The 20,567-nt window shown below is 37.0% G+C and overlaps 1 protein-coding gene across 1 annotated transcript in view; it reads left to right on the top strand.

Moving 5' to 3' along the window:
* SLC44A1 (solute carrier family 44 member 1) overlaps positions 1-20,567 on the top strand; it is a 51,779-nt gene that overhangs the window by 22,990 nt on the left and 8,222 nt on the right. Inside the window, exons 4-12 of the mRNA XM_005423606.2 lie at positions 1,293-1,386; positions 6,192-6,361; positions 8,168-8,257; positions 10,381-10,508; positions 11,501-11,687; positions 13,581-13,746; positions 17,993-18,149; positions 18,617-18,700; positions 19,778-19,915. Of these exons, the coding sequence (XP_005423663.1) occupies positions 1,293-1,386; positions 6,192-6,361; positions 8,168-8,257; positions 10,381-10,508; positions 11,501-11,687; positions 13,581-13,746; positions 17,993-18,149; positions 18,617-18,700; positions 19,778-19,915 (1,214 nt within the window). The remainder of the gene's footprint in view (positions 1-1,292; positions 1,387-6,191; positions 6,362-8,167; positions 8,258-10,380; positions 10,509-11,500; positions 11,688-13,580; positions 13,747-17,992; positions 18,150-18,616; positions 18,701-19,777; positions 19,916-20,567) is intronic.

The following is a 20,567-nucleotide window of genomic DNA, read 5'->3' as shown; positions in this document are numbered from 1 at the left end:
TCCAAAGACTGCATTAGATAGAGAGCAGCTGAAGCCTCTAAATACGCTCTCTGCTCTTTCAGTCTGTGAATAGGAGAGGTCTCTTCATAGAGGTAGAAATGTAGCAATGATAGATAAAATTTCTGCAAATAATATTCTACAAATTCTACAAATAATAGTTCTGTTCAGTGTAATGCAGGCCAAGATAAAGCTGTTTGTCAAAATTCTTGGTTTATTTTGGGTAATAGTGTATATGTATTATCCAGATCCAGCTTGCAGGACACTATTATACAAACTATTCCTGAAGAGTGGACTTCATAACGGAAGGAACTGAATATTTATATTGATGATTAAGAATCAGATAAGTCCTTATTAAGATAAGTCCTTAGTGTATTGCACAGGGGAAAAGGACACTAAAAGCTATGTATTAAAAGCCCTTGCACTTGGAAGTAAGCAATCTATTAGGAAAGAGGCTTGGAAGGAAATTAAGCTTTTGATAGGCAGCTTATATCATTGGAGGCTTCCTTGCCTCTGAATTGCTGATATACCAGGGCTCCAATCTGATTTGGAAGTTTCTGATTTCCTAGAAGCATTGGGTCAGATGTTCAGTGTCTTCATTATAGATAAATTGAAAGAAATCTCTCCTAGGTAAGGCACTTCCATTAAGCAAGTGTCAGGTACAAAGGAAAACTTAATTTCTGTTTGAATTTTGTTATAGGCAACTTGATCTTTACTGTGCCATACCAATTTGTTTATGGAGAGAGTTCAGCTTTTTAGAAGCTTTGGATATGTAATGCAGAGCTGTTATTTCTCAGCCAGCTTTCCAACTTTTTCAGTTCGGGTTATTTTTGTTTCTGTCCCTGAAATCTATAGACGAGTTGTATTTTGAATACACACACACAAAAAAACCCCTGCAAACACAGGAATGTTGTCTTTCTATCATAAATGTTACGTTATGCAATGTTCACGCATTAAAAATGATCCAAAAAAACCATGGTGGAATAGTAGGGGTAGGGGGGCTTCACAGTATTTTGTGTCCTCTTTTACACCACATTGTGAATTAGTCTTCTGCATTCAAATACTCAAACTTTGGAAAACCCAAAGCTAGATGGAGAACGTCATTTTATTTTACTGACAGCTGTGTTTGGCTTGATTTACCACATTACAGGAGGAACTATAGCAAAGCTTTGTGATAATGACATGAGGAAGTGCAGAATTAGCACCTGTATCCATTTTAATGCTGTTTGCAAAGAATATTAGTGGTTTTTAAAATTTGTTTTCTGTACCAATAATTTTTTTTTACTTTTCAACAGGATCCACTCTGTGTAGCTATGAACTACAGCCATCAGAATATACAACAGACCCAAGGGCTGCCAAGTTATGTCCTAAATATCCTGTTCCAGAGAGGTAATATGATCAAGTTGTCTGATTTGGGGTGGAGGGAGCAGAGATTTGTTTTGATCATGACAGTTCTTTAGAAAATACCAACACATGTTCACTCTTACCAGATAGATGTTTTACTGTGTTATTGTATATATTTCTAAAATTCAATTTTTAAAAGGTAGTGAAAATAACAGTCAAAGAAAAACCCAAATTATCTGTGTATGTGTTACTGAAACTATTTAATTGCTATCTTCAAATTCTCTTGTCTCATGTGACTGACACTGTTCTAAGTATCAGCTGTTTTACTGCTTTTCACCCTATCTATAGCCAGCTGCCCATCAGCAATGCAGATCTGAGACAATCATGTAACATTTTTAATCTTCGGGAGAAAAAAATGTGTAGGGATGCACAGCTCTCCGCAGCATTCACTTCTTATACCTACCTCAGCCAGTCAGATAGATGCAAATTGCTTCATTTTTTACTTTTTCAGTCTGCAAATAACTAGTATTAGTTCAATACCAAAAAGAGGGCTGTATTTTATTAACAGATCATTTTGAGGTTTATTTTTTTAAGTGTTACATTAGACTGCTGTTTGTGAAATAGGATTGGAAAGTTCATAGCTGCATGAACTCTTGTAGCTGTGCTGCCTGGACCTGTGGAGATGAGCATTGCTGAGAAAAGAAGTGATGTGTTAGTGTTGTTCGCAGCCTTCTGTCAGTAATTGCACTAACTCAAGAAGAACCATGTTGTGTTTCTCAGAATTTAGCTTCTCAAATATACTCAGTAGTGAGTGATAACTTCAGAGTCATTTCTTATGCATAGTTTTCTGTTACATTTTTTGTAAATATTATATTTGTTATAACAAACTTGTTCTACAAACAAGTTCTACAAACTCTGATTTTAAGTCTTTCTTGTATACGTGGTAGCCTCTCCACTGAATCTTTTTTTTTTAATATTGTAGTGACAATTAGTGGCAGCTGGAATATTAGCTTTTTTAAAAAAATTCCCAATATAGGTTTATATTCCAGCTAGCCAGCTGTTACTGCCATAATACAAAAACAAATGAAAACTTCAGTGCCAGCTTGCATACTGAAAAGGCTCGTTAGTCCTAATTGTTGCCAGAATTATATTGACTTCTCATAGTGTGTTCTAACATCATTCAGTCTCAATAAATATGGCTTAGTAAGAAAACAGAAGGATAGAATAATGTATCAGAGCTCTAATGATGTTATGTAAATTCCTCATAAAAATGACCGCATGTTATTTTAAATAAACTATTGTGTAGGTATAGTATTTTCCCTTTTTGATATGGTATCACTAAAATATATGATATGTTTGAGCATTTTTGAGATTGAAGAGTCTGAACTTAATGCCCTAGGCAAAAAAGGCCAGCATTGTATCTGTAAACAACTGGTTTTCAGGTTTTTATAGTTAAATTTTTTGAGTAAGTGTAATTTGAAGGAGAAATGTAATCCTGTTGAGACAACCAAATGAAAGCCCAACATCTTGTAGACTGAGGCATTCAGGAAGAACTTACCTAACAGTTACATTTGATCTGTGTCATGGTTTAAGCCCATCCAGTAACCCAGACCCCCACAACCACTTGCTCACTTCCCCATCAGCAGGACTGGGGAGAGAATTGGAAGGGTAAAAAGTAAAAAGCTTGTGGGTTGATATAAAGATGGTTTAATAAGGGAAGGAAAGCTGCACACACAAGCAAAGCAAAACAAGGAATTAATTAATCACTTCCCATGGGCAGGCATCAGCCATCTCCAGGAGAGCAGGGCCCCATCACATGCAACAGTTATTTGGGAAGACAAACAGCATCGCTTCAAACGTGCCCTCCTTCCTCTTCTTTGCCCCTGTTTATATCCTGCACATGATGCCATGTTTGGGATATCCCTTTGGTCAGTTTGGGTCACTTGTCCTGGCTATGTCTCCTCCCAGCCTCCCATACACCCCCAATGTTCTTGCTAGCTTGGCTGTGAAAAAGCAGAAAAGGCCTTGGCCCTGCACAACAATAACAAAAACATCTCTCCATTATCAACCCTGTGTTCAACACAAATCCAAAACAAGGAAATTAACCCTACCCCAGCTGAAACCAGTGCAATCTGTCAAGGGTTATGAACTCTCTGATTCCCATTAGTTCCATGGGATGGAGGTAGCATATGGTGTGAAGATTGTCCCTTGATGTTTTCTGTTTGATGACCAGGGTTCTTCACACCCTTCAGCTGTGGAATGGACTCTTACCATCCATCTTCAAGGTATTACGTCCAACTTTGACCAGGTACTGCAGTCTAGCAGCGCACTCAGCAATATGTATTTCTTCCACACCCCGTCTAGATCAGCTTCTGTAGACATGACTGCATGTTTAGAGAACCCTGGAGGTAAACCTGTCCAGTCCCCTGCAGCATTTATCTGTAAACCAGCTGTGCTGAGCTGTGCCGAGGGACTGCCCTGTAGAGGTTATAAAGAGCAGCTACCAGTGTTATTCCAATTGGAATCCCCCTCCCCTCGCACAGGTTGCTGTACTACCCCTGTACATACACAGGGGTAGTAGTGAGAGGAAAAAATTCTTTGAAATCTAATATTTGAGTAATCAGATGGATCTCCAAACATCATTTGAATAATACTTTAAAAGTACAGCTTCTGAGATCATCATCTACTGGCTTCAACTTTATTCGTTCTTGTTTATGATTAAGCATCATGTTGCTATTCTTAGAAATACTTCCTTTTCAGTAGGTAACATACCAAGATATAATCAAGAGTTCATATAAAATAGTGCAGGTCATAGAGAATAGGTCTATTATTGTGTTTTTTATTGGGACACTTTACCTCACCTACTCATTCAGTCAGAACCACTGGAGCAGAAGCAGATCTCAAAAGTAGTATCTCAGGAGTCCCATTTACTCAAGAAAGCTTGTAGGAGCCACTAACCTATTTTTAATTAATTAAAACAAACTTAGTAATTAATTACTGCACATGAAAATAGTTACCTTAAAATTGGTAGTGAAATTGATTTAGGTTAAGGGATATTAGGTGACTAATATAAACTCTGATGCAAAAAGCACATTTTCTTTCATTGGGATATATTTTGGAAGAATACTTTAATCCCATTAGTTCCATTTTCAAAGTTAATATTTTTGTATTTGGATGAAGGAATAACATTCTTTTGCCTACTCCCACCTCAAAATTTGGGCTTTGTTGCTGGTAGTGACGACTTACAAATGCTCTAAGCTTTCTGAAAAGTTGTAGCACTTAATAATTAAATAAACCTGTCAAATGTCAGTCTTTTTCAGTAATATGGCATATAATGAACAGCCATATCCCAAAATAGGCTATGTTTTAAGAAACTAAGAGGATACATGGACTGCCTTTTAAGTAGGGCAGCCATCATTATGGGTTTGTTTTTTAATAACTGTGACTAATGCACAATTACTTTGCTGTGCTTAACTGCTGTGTTCATTCCTACCCAAAAGTAGACCATCAATATGAGCACCTTCAAATGCGTTTACCTACTCAGCACAGTAATCCTATAAAATTTGCAATCGTCAGTGACTTTCAACAAAAACCTAAGATTAACGAATTAATTACCTAGAAATGGCAGGTCATTTTTGGCAGATCATAATTTCTCCCAATTTCTTTACAGAATAGTTACACTTTAATGGTTTTCAGCGTGTCATCCTTTTTCCCCAGAAAAACAATGGATGGGAAATATGTGCCTAAGGCAGCTGGTTTATTCACTATGTGTTTAAAATGGTGGCTAGAATTTTAGAAAGACATGGCTTTAAAAATAGTTCTTGAGGACAGAAAATGGTTGATTTATAGGTCATTGCTGAACTGGGGAAACTGCAGAAGATTATGTTCATTGCTGGTATAGTCCACCGAAATTTTTCAAGTAAGGAAGATTGGGCAGGTGAAACAATAGAAAAGACTTTTTTTTCATTGGATCCAGTTACAGGAAGGAACATGTAATTCATGTCTGAAATGTAATTGGGAATTGATCAAATGATGTAATAGGCCACTTTGAGATCTGACATAGTTTATGACCAAGGCAGACTGCTACTAAAGGGGAGACATTTAGAAAACAAAATTACCCACTTTTAAAGGAAAGTTTTTGCTCTCTTGTATCTTTCTCTTGATAGCAGGTTTTTCGGAGCATTCTGCAAAGTTTAGTGCATAGTCTCAATAGTTTTTTGTGAGGGTCTTTCCAAAATGGTTCAAAACAATAAAGGCATCCTGGCATGTTTTGCATAGTTCTAACAAAGTTAATGAATACAAACACTGTGATTGTAATATTCAATACAAGAACTAGCTTAGTATGGGGAAAGACTAGGAATAAATGCATTCGTTTTGCTTGACAGCAGTTGTGAATGCTGATGTCCTTTAGTGCAAAATATACACACTCAAGAAGAGTATTGTTATTCTGCAATTTCTTTTGCTGCAAATATGGACCAGTATTCCATTTTAAAATGAGTGAAAGGCATTGTTTCAGCTGCTGGTTCACCACCTGACACTTAAAAGAAAGACATTTAAGTGGAAATAGGAACATATACCTTCTGCGCCTTGTCATTTAAGGGTGGGAGGGTAATAATAGCCTATTGGAGTGTACATTCCAGCCTCATAGGGTTGTTTGTAAGAACTGCCTCATTTTTCATTATGATCATCCTCATTTCAACAGCACTTGTGCATTCAACACATGGTTTCTGGTTATGATGTTATAAGGGTAGAATGATTGCATCTATTCACCTTTCATTTGTGTGTTGATGTGGCATTTATATTAAGTAGGAGTAATTTTTTTTTCTGATTTTTTTTTCTTGTGTCACCAGTGCACCTATTCCATTCTTCCATCGCTGTGCTCCTGTGAACATTTCCTGCTATGCCAAGTTTGCAGAGGCCCTGATCACCTTTGTCAGTGACAGTAGTGTCTTACACAGGCTGATTAGTGGAGTTATGACCAGCAAAGAGATTATAATGGGACTTTGCTTGTTATCACTAGGTAATTGTTTTTCTCATTACTAGCTGTTTCTTAGTGTACTCCATTAGGAGGTTGCTAACACACTCTAACCACATTATGAGCAAAAAACCTGTATAATAGCAACAATCCCTTAGAAAATTATTCAGAATGTTTTTTTTAACAATTTTATTTGGGAGTTGGGTAACTTATTCATAAGTAATATACTGGTTTTGTTTCTCTTACACTGATTGTGAGATAGAGGATGCATGGCTGTTGATTAGCCAACATTAGTTTGATATAGTTAAGAGAACAGCCATCTTTTCATAATTTTTTTAATAGTATTCCCATTTCCCATTTGTAGTAGTCATTTTCTACCAACTCACGTCCGAATAAACCCTTTCCAAATAAAAAAGACAGGTTGAGAAATGCAAAGTAGCACACTCTGGTTGGATGTAGGGGATTTAATTTGTTTCATTTAACATACTTGCACAAAGATATGAGAACTTTAAGAGTTAAAGCAAGAAAATCAGATGCCCATTTGTTGCAACGTATGTTACCTCCTTCTTCCCCATCCTTCAAAATTAAAAGCTTCAGGTCTTTGAAAATCTCAGCCTTTTCTGGAGAGCTGGAAATTCCCAACAGTACAGAGATGCTGAATTGTTTCTATAGCTGTGAGATGTCTCTAGCCTATTAAGTGACACTTTGTGCTACACTGAAGAGCTTCTTTAACAAAGTCATCTTGTTTGAGGTGGAATGTTGCCCACCGACATAAATTGCTTTCCTAGTGAGTCTGTTTTACTCATACAAAGTATAAAATCTGAAATCCTAAAATGGGAGTATCATGATATTAGCTATGCATATGAGTGGTGTATTATTTAGAAAGAAACACTGCAAAGCTGTATCAGATATAGGGGTCCTTTGTTTTCAGTTTCCTTTTGTGGTTAAAAAAAGCAGGGGGGTGAGAAGGAAGGGAAAAGGAAAGGAAAAAGAAGAGGATGCTAGATACCATTAACCCCCTCTATACATACACAAAAGACCACTGTGTATTTTTTTCAACTGTAGCTTGAAAGCTGTTTATTTTTACATCTTGACAGCTTCAGTATTTGGTAATAATGGTAGAAAACTATTCGAAATCTGAAAGCTAGTGGCTGATTCGCAGTTCTACTGTTCAGTTAGAGTCAGAAGTTAGTACAGAATTTACATAAAGTTAATTTAAAAAACACTTTTCCTAATTTCATAGTTAAACAGAAATTATTTGTTTTAAAACAGTGGGTTAGACTGTGATTCAAAAAGCCAGGTTCCAGTGGCTTGCATGTAACTGCTGAACACAAACGTGTGTATATTAAAATATGAATATGTACTTGTACACACCACTCACTTAGCCTTAGCTACTGTATAGTTTTTTGCTTATGACTGGCATGACATTTCAGAATACACAGATATCACATTAACTGCACTGGTTTGACATGTGTATTTGAGTACAGACTCTGCTCTGGTCCTCAGGAGGTGTGCTCATGTTACCAGACTCAAAGTACTGTCATGCCTTGCTGTCTGTTTGGTCATTGTCTAAGTACATCTCTGTCTGTATGCATGCATTATGTCTTGTGTTTGATGTATCGTGTAAATGTATTTATGCTCTCTTTGTTTTAATCAACATTATCAAAGCAGAAGTTGTAGAGGTACCTAATTTTCTTAACTATCTATTCAGTGAGTTTGTAAGCCTCAAAAAAGAAATCTGTCTGTAAAAAATCTGTTGGAAGGCAGTTCCCTTAGTACAGTGGGAAAATTAGGAAGGCTATATCTACTTGAGGGAATTGGTCTACTTATTTTATTTGTCTTCTTTTGCAGTGTTGTCCATGATTTTAATGGTTATAATAAGGTACATTTCAAGAGTACTTGTCTGGATTTTAACAATTCTTGTCATTCTGGGATCGCTTGGTAAGTCTTGTTTGTTTCCCACTTTGAGTGCCCATTTCTAATCCTTGTGCTCAATTTCCTCAGCCCAGCTACAATCCACACACATCTTGGATCATGCATTTCCCTTCAGCCTTTTTTTTTGAGTCCCTTTCCAGATGCACGTCCAAAATGCCACCTTAGTAATTGCAGATCTCTGTCAGAGAGTACATTGCTCCTTGGATATTTGCACACCCTGCTTGGCAGTCAGTCTTTATGGCAGCCTAGCTCACTAGAGCCCACAGGTGACAGTGCAGGAGATTGCTCACAGCATTTGTAGCACAGCCCTAAATGATGCCTACTTCTTAACGTGCCTTCCAAACAGGTCAGCAAGGCAGCTAAGCCTGGGTGTGTCTGGTGATACTCCCACGCCTCAGCTGGTGCATGAAGAAATCAAAGGGTGACTCTTGCTTATGCAGCTGAATATATTTACAACTCTGACATGTTCATCAGTGCTTCAGTTCTTTGAGTAGCTCTTTAAGACCTGTTCTTGAAGAGAGGAAGTAAAGGTGCTTCTCCAGCAATTCCAATTAAATCATTATATTTCTATATGACTCAGAAACACCTGCATGACCCAGATCATATGTGAAATGCCACCAGGCAAGCTATCTTAGAAATGACCAAAGGTTGTCACTTCCAAAATTATATGTAGCTTGTGTGAAAATAGCCTTGTTTTATCACATTAGCTTTTAAATTCATAAAACTAAAGTTTTCTACTTATTACTGAGTAGCTAAGCCAAAATGTCTGGGCAGATGACTGCACAGAAAGAAAAAAATAGAATAATCACATTAGGAAGCACTAGTGATTTAATTCTTGCAATTCAAGACTGCAATGGATGGAAAAAATCAGCAGACCATCTATATTTTTTCAGGATCACTTTGGTTTTCTGATTAATGGCCTTACAATCTATGACCAGGGAAAAGGAAAAACATGGGGGTTTTTTCATTTATATTCTCTTTAGCAGCTGAGCAACCATGTTGAGTGAAATAGTTGAGTAACTTATCTTACTGGCATCTGTTACTATGTTCTAAAAAGTTTCATCCATTATAATAATGGATTGAATAAAACCCCTGTCTTTTATGACACATACTGCTTTTTCTGTCTTGACTGTTTGTTTAGGAGGTGTCAAAAGAACATTCTTAATTTTAGACCTGAACAGAATGTGTTCAGCAAAAACATGGCAATCACAGAATCACAGAATGGGTGAGGTTGGAACGGACCACAGAGGCTCATCAGGTCCAACCTCCCTACTCAGCTTATGCGTTTGATTCAGAAATACCAGCAAAACAGAGAAGGACAATTAAAAGAGAAATGTACCAGAGAGGAAAGGTTATCTCCCTGAGGGGCTGGAGATCTGTGTTCACTAAAAGTTCTACCTTGGAAAGGCAGCTAGAATAGGAGAATGTTTTTCTGGGCATAAGGTTAGGATTAACATAACAGGGATGAGAAGATAATACCTCATATTGTATTTGCCTCCTGTGCCTTTTACTAATATTTTTCTGGTGTCCAAGACATTGTCTGAAGCAAGTTTAGCTACATATCATTACGGTGCTGTTTCCAGCATCAGGCTGATGCTTGTTGTTTGTAGTCTTCCCAGGAACAGTAGACTCCTTGTTTTGTTGTTATTTCACATCCTAATCCAAAGGTCTGTCTCTGTTTTCCCTCCTAAATTCTTACTCCCTGCATTATTGTACATACCCATACATTCATACATACAGCCTACCACAGAACTTTTATTCTTCCTTTTGTTCTTTTATTACCTGTCTAGTGGGAGCTGTGCTGTTCACTGTTAGGGCTTTCTGTGAAGCAGTCCTTCAATGCAGTTTACCCTAAAACACAGAGTCAAAGTTCTGCAAGTCTCTTAAGTGGTCATAGTATGGTGAGACTGTGAAAAGAATATATTCACTTGAGAGGAGGGCAACAGAGGAGAACTAGGTACTTCTCCCTCCTCTCAAGCTCCTGTTGGGTTGAGCATCAGTGCTTTTGAATATTCAGTACCAGACTAGACTTAAAAGGAAAGAACTGTTTTATTTCTCTGGGACTAGGTAGTATATATCACACAGAGGATTCATTTATTTATCCTTCTTGTTTTCTCACTAAAACATAGGTGGTACTGGAGTCCTCTGGTGGCTCTATGCTAAACAACGAATGTCTGTTGGTGCTCTTGAGACCCAAATAGCCAAAGACAATCTTCAGGCTCTCTTGATCTATGCCATTGCAGCTACAGTCTTCACGGTATGCTTTGCTAATGATGGTATTATTTTCTGCTTTTGTCTTCCTGTTAATCTCTATTTTTTATTCAGGTGAAAGCATTGTATTGCACACATTTTGGAACAGTTTATTTCTGCCACAATTTCTGTGGAAGTGATTTTCTTTCATTATGTTATTTTTTTAACTTTTAGGAATTGTTCTCTAAGACCTGATTATGAGTCAGGGGAGACTTTCTAGGAGCTGTTCTCTATTATCTGATTTAAAATCAGGAGAGACTTTCTAAGCCTGCAGCTACTTTCATCTACTGTAAAATGTCCACAGGGACTTCCAAGAATAGGTATGATACTGGACTGCCAATCCAAAGAGATTTTTCTTAGATTCTCTATTTAGTCAATTCAGTGTATTTAAAAGTCCTTAGCCTACTTCTGAAAGAAGTTGTTCTTAAATCATTGTGAATTCAAATACTAACACCATTTTAACCAATTTATCTTCTTTGGGCCTTGCTGTTAATTTCAGAGTCACTGAATTTACTACCGGAAATTGACAATGTTTGACTAACTTCACAGGAATTGTAGACTCCCTCTTCTGTTCTTGTTGCTTCACATCCTAATCCAAAAGTTCCTCTCTGTTCCCTCTCCTAGATTCTTACTCCCTATATTATACACGTATATACATACATCCTATAAGACCACCATGCCATGGTCAGATATAAATTTTAAATTACCTTTCTTAAAGGTAATCAAAGGTTAAAACTGGCTGATTTCACTGCTTTGTAAAACATATTTGAGGACAGAACCTGGTCTTATCTCATCAGCTTAAGGCTGATGATGATTCCAAATACATACTTATGAGAATGGAATTCCCCAAAAGTATTATTGGGAAAATAATTTATCACCAGAAGAAGCTGATAGAGGTTTTACATTTTGATCCTGTGATTTTATAGATAGAGTATGTGAAAGAGTGTCTTGATTCTGTTTCAGTACTCTAAAATGTGATTTGGAAACTTCCCCCTCTAGGTTATCTTGTTCTTGATCATGTTAATTATGCGCAAAAGAGTAGCTCTCACTATTGCCTTGTTCCACGTGGCTGGCAAGGTCTTCATTCACCTGCCACTGTTAGTCTTCCAGCCATTTTGGACATTTTTTGTGCTTATCCTCTTCTGGACATACTGGATCACCGTCCTGCTTTTTCTTGGTACTACAGGTAAGCAGTCACTTACTTTAAATAACTGTCATTTCATTGTTGTATGATTTGTAGCAGAGTTGACGAAAAAGTCTGTGGGAATCTTAAAGAAAGAAAACCCACTTGTTGTGCTTCTATTCCTGCTTGCTTCACTGACTTCAGGTTATTGTGCATTTGAGTCTTCATTCCCAGCATGATGCTTGGTGTGTTAGGCTGGCTTTTTGATTTGATGCAAGTTGGCTTGCTGCAAACCATGATATACTAATAATAAAACTGCTATAGCAATTTTTCAAATAGTTCCCTCTAATTTTACACACACAAGTTAAAGACAGCATAAACTTGGAGTCACCAAGTATTGTACTCACACAGATGAGTACACAGTAAGGGAAGGGCCATTGCACCCAATACTGTCTCCCACAATGTAAATATTGTGATTTTAGTTCTCAGTTGTTTGTAACTTAGGTGTCCAGTATTATTCCAGAATCAATAGGGAGATTTTTCTGCTGCTTGTGCATTATATTTTGAGAGCAGCCAATGTACTGCTAATTCCTGCCTGCTCTTCAGTACATAGAAGGTGAAAGCTTTGTTTGTATTCAGGGTCTGACAAGAGCTTCTAGAATTAATCAACCACATAGGTCCAAATCTTAGTTACTTCAGCAAAAAAAACACCACAGCAGATGCTTTTTAAACAGTCTGTTATTTTGCAATACATTGTAGGCAGCAGAGACTGTCATTTATTATTAAATGTCTTAAAATTTTGAAACCTGTTGTTTGCTACAGACCCAAAAGTAGCAGTGTTTCAAGTCACAAGGCTATTTCACAGTAATACAAGATAAATATTTTTCATATCATGAGTTCTTAGCAAAGGTTGGAGGCAATAGAATTCATATGTTCCTGCTCTTATTACTGATGGAATTTTTAGTTTTCATTGCATGCTGTGCTATGTGCAGAAAATGGTCACGACTGAACATCTCAGCCCTGTGCTTCATTTTCTGAGTCAGACCGCTGCACAGGCACTAAATTTGTAGGAGCATGTAGTCTGATATTATAGTTAACTGACAGAACCCTTCAACCTGCCTTGATTTTGCAAAAACTATTTTGTCTTTTTGGTTTATATGTACTCAGTATCATCACTATTATCAGTTAAACAAACCGTTTCTGCAAATAAGGCCAAATCCTTGTTCACCAAAACCAGAATTATTTCAATAGTTAACTTATTGACAAGAAAACATTCATTTTATATGTAAGTATAAAAACATAACTAAGAATGTGAGTAAGGTGCTGTCAGTGCTAAGTCAAAACAATGCTTTTCAAGGTAAGCACTTTATACACACAAAGTTCCTTGCAGTGTTTTTCTGAATCTCATCAGCTGTTCATGTAAATGTTGTATAAGATGAAACATCTCACTGTGCAGTAACACATTGAAATAGAGCTTATCTTACGAGTGTTCTGACATGCTGTCAGTCTCTGTATATTATATTGCTATTCATATTAGACAAAGAGTCAATGCATTTTTGAATATATGAAATGACATATTTAGAATTTCTAAGGCTGCTCCATATGTCTGCTACTAGCTTTAAAGATACAGAAGCTTACCATAGGGAAAACAAAAGTGATTGTTAATGTTGACGTCTAGATGTAAGGAGCTGATACCAAATTAGGAATGACTGAAGTAGATTTCCATTCTGTTTAACTATGTGAATTTTTGCTATGAGATGGTGGTGAGTTGTGGAATTTTTTTAGTGTACTTTTTTCAAATACCATTATACTTATTGTAAATGTGGCATTTAAAACTATGAGTAGAAACTAGAGACGTTTCTGCTATAACTGGTTATGAGCTGCTAATACCATATACTTCCTTCATTATGAATTGATGTAAACATAATTTTGCTTTTTACCCTCATTCATTTCTAGGTAGTCCTGTCCCAAATGAGGAAGGATTTGTTGAATTTCGGATGGCAGGTCCTTTGAAATACATGTGGTGGTACCATGTAGTGGGACTCATCTGGATCAGCGAGTTTATCCTAGCCTGTCAGCAGATGACAGTAGCAGGGGCTGTTGTAACATACTATTTTACAAGGTAAGGCTAAGCTAGATAGCTCTATCATGAGTAGCCTACACATTGACTTAGCAGAAATAATGAGCAGCAGGGTTTCTGGGGAGAATATTTGTGTCCATTGGGAAAGCCAGGGAACAGTTAAATTGCCTTGACCCTTTTTTAAATAATGTAAAGTCCTGAACTATCTGTTTTGCCATTTATAGATGGTATTCTTGATATATAAAACTTGAAGTATTATTTGCCTTGTAAGCTGTGAACATTCTACAGGTATGGGTGGTTGTTTACAAAGTAGGATGAGTCTGGAAGGTCATCTGTTTTGCTAAATAATTAATACTGGTAAGATCTATAGAGGTTAAAAAATAATGAAAGCAATTGATTATTATTTTAATTGCAAAACAGTGCCCTTAAAATTATTTACAGTGCTTCACTAATCTTCATTAATCTTTCCTTCACAGGATTACTTAAGATCTTATTAGATTAATCATTTATATATAGATCCTGACAAGACCATATAGAAATTCACATAAAATTTTAAAGCATCGTATTTTATTGCTGTACTTGTGAACTAAATTGTGTATCAGTTTTTTGAATAATGCAGGTATTTTTCAAGTGCATGATTCAGATCACAAACGTTTAATTGCTTTGTCTTTTTCATTGAGGCTGGTACCTGAACTACATTTGACTCCTTGTCTGCCCTACTCTTTAAAATAATATCAAAAGCAAGGAATCAATTTATTGTGCTGTCAGAAGTTTTGTTATTTTATTAATGATGAAGTTCTTCACTATACCAATCAAATACGTCTATGAGGTTATTACAAGATGTTACAGGGCTGTAATCTTGTGAATAATTAAACTAGATTGAGTGCAGAATGAGGAAAATACAGAAGAAGGAGAATAACTCTGCACTGAAATAGATTGCTTAGCAATGTGCTTCATCTGTAAGTTTATGTCTTTCCTGTCGCCTGAGGGTGAATGATTTTTATTTCATCCATACCCTATAATTCCTTAACAGCAATTTTATTTTAAGTTAGTAAATACTCGTTTCTCTCTGTTATCTTCTTTTTGCATTTTAAGGTACAACCGTAATTTGAAAAGTGACTTGTAAAAACAGAAAAGGCACTAATTTGCACTTACCCATTATTTTGCATATGAACAGCTTTCCAAATCAAATGAGATGAGGTTATCCATGGAGAAATGTTTTATACCTGTTCACTGCTCATTCACTTTACCTGGATGGATTCCTTTCAACTCAGGCAATAACAGGCTTCAAAGTGTTTTGTGCTACAGACTTTGCCCTGAAAATGAGGAAGTGTTTGGTTTGCCTGGGCATAAGACTCAAGCAATTTATGTGATTGTGCCTAACAGGGAGTAAAATTTGTCTTCCCCTGAAAGCTAATTGGAATAAAATACAGGGTAAACCTACTTTAATCATTAACATCTGAGGATTACATTATGCAGATATTAGTTTTGTGGAATGAAGAATCTACTTTTGTTTTCTTTTCTGAGTGAAATTCTCATCTCTTCCAAGCTGGGGAGATCCTTTATTTTTTGAATGTTATCACATGTTTCTTAATATGCTTATTATCATGCTTTTATTTCCAATAAAGAAGAAGAGCTGTTCTTTAAATGTTTAATTAGTGCTATCCTTTGAGAGATGAGTATAAATTAGTTTCTTGGTAGAAAAGATTAATGGCTTGAAACTGTGAATGTGAGTATTCATCTGATAAATTAAATACATTATAGCTACAGTGCATAAAATAACTTGTTTTAAGGCTCAACCCTTGGCACCTTGAGGATATAACAGCTAAATCAGAAATTTTAAAAATCTGAGCAAAGAGTTTACCTCATCAATTAATAATATCCACTCCAAAGTCTATACGAAGATCTCCAAAAGAACAAGAGAGGAGAAGGCAAGTTTATCAGTAGTCTGACTAAAAAAGTATTAGCACAGTTTCTTACTGTTTTGGAAGGTTTTGAATTGCACACCATGTGATGCAGCTTTAAGGGAATTGCCAGTTCTTAATAGTGGTAATGCAGCCAGCTGCTAGTAAGACTGCCTATCAACAATGAGTGTTTCCAGTTGCTTGGAGAATCACTGGCCAAGGTATTGGCAAAGGCTGGTTAATATAGAAGTTTAAGTGTGACAGAGTTCATTGACAAGATTCACTCTACTACTTAGTAGATGATTAAAGAACACTTTAAAAAGGAAAAGTAGGACTAAAATCAGTTAATCTAAGACTAAACCTAAAATTATGTGGAAGCTGGGGATGGTAAAGGCTAATGATGAGAAAGGATAAGGATAAAAAAATGAGGGGGACCCTCTCATTGAATCACAAGGTTAAGAGTAGGCCATCTTGCCACTCTTAGCCCCAGACTTCACCAACAGTTTAGGCCTAAAGAGTTAAACAGCACTTAAACTTAGTATCACTTAATCAATAGTGTAATTTAATGAATTTAGCAAAAGAGTGTATAGAATTTACTATGAGCACAACAGTGACTCAGTTACTTAAACCTGATTTACTTACCTATCTAACGTTCACAGTACATTTGCTGTAGCACATTCACTCTCCCATGTGTAGGTACAAGGTAGAGACCCGTAAAAATTCCTCTCAAGTTCAGTGAAGCGCTCAGGTCAGATGCCTCCGCACCTTCTCAAAAGGTGAAGGGTTGAGGCTTGAGAAGTGGGGTGTCAGCCCAAGCTCTGTCAGCAACATTTGATGTTGGTCGTCTGAGTATCACAAACTTAAGTGTTCAGTGGCTCAGAGAGGTCCCACTCAGAAGGAGGTGCTGGTCATAGCCCACTGTGGTCCAGGAGTTTACGGGGTTGCAAGAGAATTGGCTTTAGTCATAGTAATTTTCCATCCTGTCCACAATTCAGGTCTGTAACTTTCTTTGAAAGTTCAATAACAGAAATGTTGTTCTACCGAGGTTGATATTTGGGCACAAAAAATAAGTTTACAAGGCTGTTCCTTTAAAAACAGGAGCTTGATAGACAGGACAAGTTCCTGGGAGCAGACTGTGTTTCTGATAAGTTTGAGGAGCTGAGCCCAGGTGCTATTTGTCAAGACAGGGGCCTAAGAAACATTTCTGAGATCATAATGCAGCCCAAGATGGGAAGGGACAAAGGGGATGCATCACCACACTACTCATATGTGTTACAAATCAATTTAAACAGAGAAGAGCAAAGAAAATTAAGTCTTTGTGAATAAAATGGATCGAACACAGAAAGGTTCAAAATATACTCCAAAACTTAATTAAAACCAAAGGAGGTTAGATGTTGGTGCCAAAAAAAACCGAAAAAGTTTATATATTTTATTTAATATTAAAAGAGGCAAAGGGAAAGAAAGAGAAAAGAAAGGAATATGTAGAAAAAGAGCAGGGAGGGGAGCAGGGAGAGGGACAGGGGTTAGGTAGAAACATACCATCCTTCCAAGGGTCCCCCGCGCCCCAAAAAGTATAGAATCCAATGGATTCATATATATTCATATAGGAATGCCTAGAGGGCAGGTTTGACATGTCCCTTGCAACCCTGTGGATCTGTTACATCATGTTGCAGTGGTCCAGTGCAAGATCTGGGGGCCCCTTGTGGGGGGACCTTTTGATGGACCATGACAATCCGTCTGTTGTCATTCACGTGGATGTCCTGTAGATGTGGCTTTCCCGAGTGAAGAGGTGACTGCACCTGGGCAGGTCTGCCCTGCAGAGTATTGGCATTCACTGCCTCTTACCGGAGGCTTTTTCACCACACACCCAAAACCTGTCCTTCCCACCCCCACCCTTTAGTGTGAGGGCCTGTGCAAGTGTGGCAGCTGATAGCCCTGGGGCTGTGGTCTCCACCCCAAAGGTGTGAGGCTTAACCCTCCCGTGAACGTTTTTATTTTTTTCCCCAGCCCAGAATTGAGTCACTTTCTCTTATCTCCATCAACTTGCAGTCCAGAGCCTCAGTCAGGAGGCTCATTCAGGGTGTGGTGGTCTTCCATGCAGCTTTTGTTATAAAGTTTTGCTATAATAGGCAAAAGTCCTTCATAAAAATCCTTAAGCCATAAACGATAACATTGCAGTCTCCAACAGTATGACATACCAATTCCTAATCCTTGTCCTGCATTAGAGACAAATTTGTGAGTTACACAGATTGTCAGGGTGGAGTGAGCAATATATCCTGAAAGCTAGTATGAGGATAATATATTCCTTCTGTACATTATTTTATTGAGAATTTGTAGCACTTCTTAAATATCATTCTATGTATTTTTTTTTCTCTTTTCAACAGGGAGAAAAGAAATCTACCATTTACTCCTATTCTGGGATCTGTTAATCGCCTTGTTTGTTACCACCTAGGAACAGTAGCAAAGGGGTCTTTCATTATCACACTAGTGAAGATACCACGAATGATTCTTATGTATATTCATACACAACTCAAAGGAAAGGTAAGAGAAATAGATTCCATTTTCTTATAAAAACTCAAGTCCTTATGTGTTTACCGCTTTGTTTAGTCAATGTGGGAAGATGGAAATCTTGTTTTGGAATAGATCTGGGTAACAAGAAATTCTTCACTGTGAGGGTGGTGGTGAGGCAGTAGAACAAGTTACCCAGAGAAGTTGTGGATATCCCATCCCTGGAAGTGTTCTGGGTCATGCTGGATGAGATTTTGAGCAACTTGGTCTAGTGGAAGGTGTCCCTGCCTGTGGTGTTGGGAGTGTCTTCCAACCCAAGCCATCCTATTGTTCTTGGAATATTTAGACTTTACAGGACCATGGGAGTGGTACAGATTACTTAAGCTAGCAGGCTGAATATCAGTTACTGAAGCACAAGGGATTAGTTTCCACAAAAAACTCTTTATCTATGTTTTCCCACATTTCCCACATATTCCTACACAAATTCTGTGCTTTTCTAGGAAAATGCTTGTGCTCGCTGTATGCTTAAAGCCTGCATTTGCTGCCTTTGGTGTCTAGAAAAGTGCCTGACATACTTAAATCAGGTAAGATTTTCCATATTTATGTTTTATGTAAGAGCTGATATTAGTATACATATTCCCAGAGTGCAATATGATGCCGACACATAGTGTATTGTACTTTGGAACTGAACTTGAATGACAGAACTTCAGTCTTGTCTCCATTTCTGAAATTACACTGCAAATCACTACACTGATCTTTGGAATATAAACAAGAACTAAAAAATAGCCCATATTCATCTTTGTGAACATGGTTTCTCAACTTTTTAACAATTTGTTTAGTGGTTTAGTGGAGAAATTCCCCCTTAGGTCTACTCAGTCAAACTACATCTGAGTTTCAAAATATTTTTGCTATGAAAAGAGAATTAAGCTTTTCTATGCATAATATTTAAGATTCTCACAGTGTAAAAGCTATACAAAACATCAAATTGTCATAATCATCTACAAAGGACAAAAAGAGTTGCAAAATGCAACACACTGGCTGGTCCTGGTAAAAGACCCATTGAAAAAGTGGGTTTATGGGCCATAAATTTCACATAAATAAATATCAGCTACATAAATATCTTGTACATAATATCTCTTTCACTGTTGTTAATTTTTTCTTACTGGTGAAAATGTAGAGGATAAAATTGTAAAAAAGCATTTTAAATTCCCCAATGTAATCCTTGAAAACTGTCCTCACTAACCTTGAATGCAGTCTCGTTAAGTATTTAGAAATTATCTTGGTTGACTTGTATGACACTCAGATTCTTTTATATTTCCAGATTGGTTTTTTTGGAACTATTTAATTTCTGTAGCTATGCTACTGTTCACCTCCTCCTGCAGAGGAATTGCAAATTCTGTTTAATGAGTTTTTTTGAACAAACTTGTTAATGCATAAATTATGAGCAAGAGAGGAGAAGAATAGTAATTCTTTACCTCATATAATCTTCTGTCAGCTGTTTCATATTGCTTGATTCAACAACTCTCAAGGGAAATTTTGTTCATTAAAATCATATGATGAATGTGTCTTACTCAAAGCTGTATCTACCCCCTCACCTTCCCCACCCTCCATTTGAAATACCTGATCATTCTGTGAATAAATCTTCAATCTCCTTTTCTCAGAATGCGTATACAGCCACAGCTATCAACAGCACCAATTTCTGCACCTCAGCAAAGGATGCCTTTGTTATCCTAGTGGAAAACGCTTTGCGAGTGGCTGCCATAAACACAGTTGGGGATTTTATGCTGTTTCTAGGAAAGGTATGTCTGCTGCATACAGCTGCTACAGATATATGTAGGAGCAATCTCTCTTTAGCAATGGCTTGAACCCTAATTCAAAATACCTTAAAAATCCTGTTTCTTGGTGTGCACTTTATCACATCTAGCTGCATCATGTTAGGAAGGGACCATCCAATATAGGGAGCATAAACAGATAATCCACCTCAATTTAGTAAAAGTGACTAGAGAGGAATAGCTGAAGTTTATGACACTTTTTGCATTTTTTAGGGAGTCAAGAGAAAAGTGATTAGAAAGTCTAAGGTTTTGATTTTGTAGTTAAGACAAAGGATTGTAAGGAAAGGAAGTTGTTCTTTTAAATTCTGTGTAGTATGGAGTCTCTAGGTTTATGTTGAAAATTCGACACGTTAGTGATCGCCTTTTATGACAAAATCAGACTGGAAGAGTACAGAAGCCTGCTATGAGGAACTGCCAGTTTAAGCAACTAAGTTAGTTCTACTCTGAGAATTAAAAGGAGACCAGAATAATTTCTGTGATCAGTCAGCCTTTTGGATTTCCAGCTAATGGACATATACTGTAATCCAGTGAATTATTTCTATCCTTTGAAGTACCATAATTTACTGAAACAATTAATACCAGATTACTTATCTGGACACTGGTTGGACTGATCTGTATT

Source organism: Geospiza fortis, unplaced genomic scaffold (assembly GCF_000277835.1).
Source record: "Geospiza fortis unplaced genomic scaffold, GeoFor_1.0 scaffold167, whole genome shotgun sequence".
Taxonomy (NCBI): domain Eukaryota; kingdom Metazoa; phylum Chordata; class Aves; order Passeriformes; family Thraupidae; genus Geospiza; species Geospiza fortis.
The sequence above is the reverse complement of the archived record's forward strand: the minus strand, read 5'-3'. Positions and strand labels throughout refer to the sequence as shown.